We start from the raw sequence: 346 nt of genomic DNA on the forward strand, positions 1-346 counted from the left end.
AATGCTTCTTCTTGCCACTGCAGAAAAAAATCTAGGAACACTCATGCAAAGGTGCTGGTAATGATAAGGCATGATACAAGGGGCATTCTGATTTTCTAACCTCTGGACATCCAACAGCTGCATCATATCCTGCTGACACTATGACCAACTCTGGACTGAACTGGAAATACAAATTAAGTTTTAATATTAATTAATCCACAACTGCCATCACCTGAAGTATCCACTCAGTATGATAAAGAATGGTGGAATGAAAAAATGTAAGGTTATGATTTTTCTCTGAATGCATTTAATGGGTAAGAGAGTAAAACATATATAATAATTTTCTACAACAAAATGGGTGTTCTTC

General features: G+C 35.5%; 1 protein-coding gene across 5 annotated transcripts in view; it reads right to left on the reverse strand.

Moving 5' to 3' along the window:
• The window catches only part of LOC119581948 (histone deacetylase 6-like), a 29,776-nt gene that overhangs the window by 18,689 nt on the left and 10,741 nt on the right, over positions 1-346 (reverse strand). For 4 of the 5 annotated variants that reach the window (XM_037930127.1, XM_037930125.1, XM_037930123.1 and 1 more), the window contains exon 9: positions 101-160. The exons of the other annotated variant lie outside the window; for it this stretch is intronic. In XM_037930127.1, coding sequence (XP_037786055.1) covers positions 101-160 — 60 coding nt within the window. The remainder of the gene's footprint in view (positions 1-100; positions 161-346) is intronic. 5 annotated transcript variants of the gene reach the window in all.

The sequence above is a fragment of the Penaeus monodon genome, chromosome 15 (genome assembly GCF_015228065.2).
Source record: "Penaeus monodon isolate SGIC_2016 chromosome 15, NSTDA_Pmon_1, whole genome shotgun sequence".
NCBI classification, from domain to species: Eukaryota; Metazoa; Arthropoda; class Malacostraca; order Decapoda; family Penaeidae; genus Penaeus; species Penaeus monodon.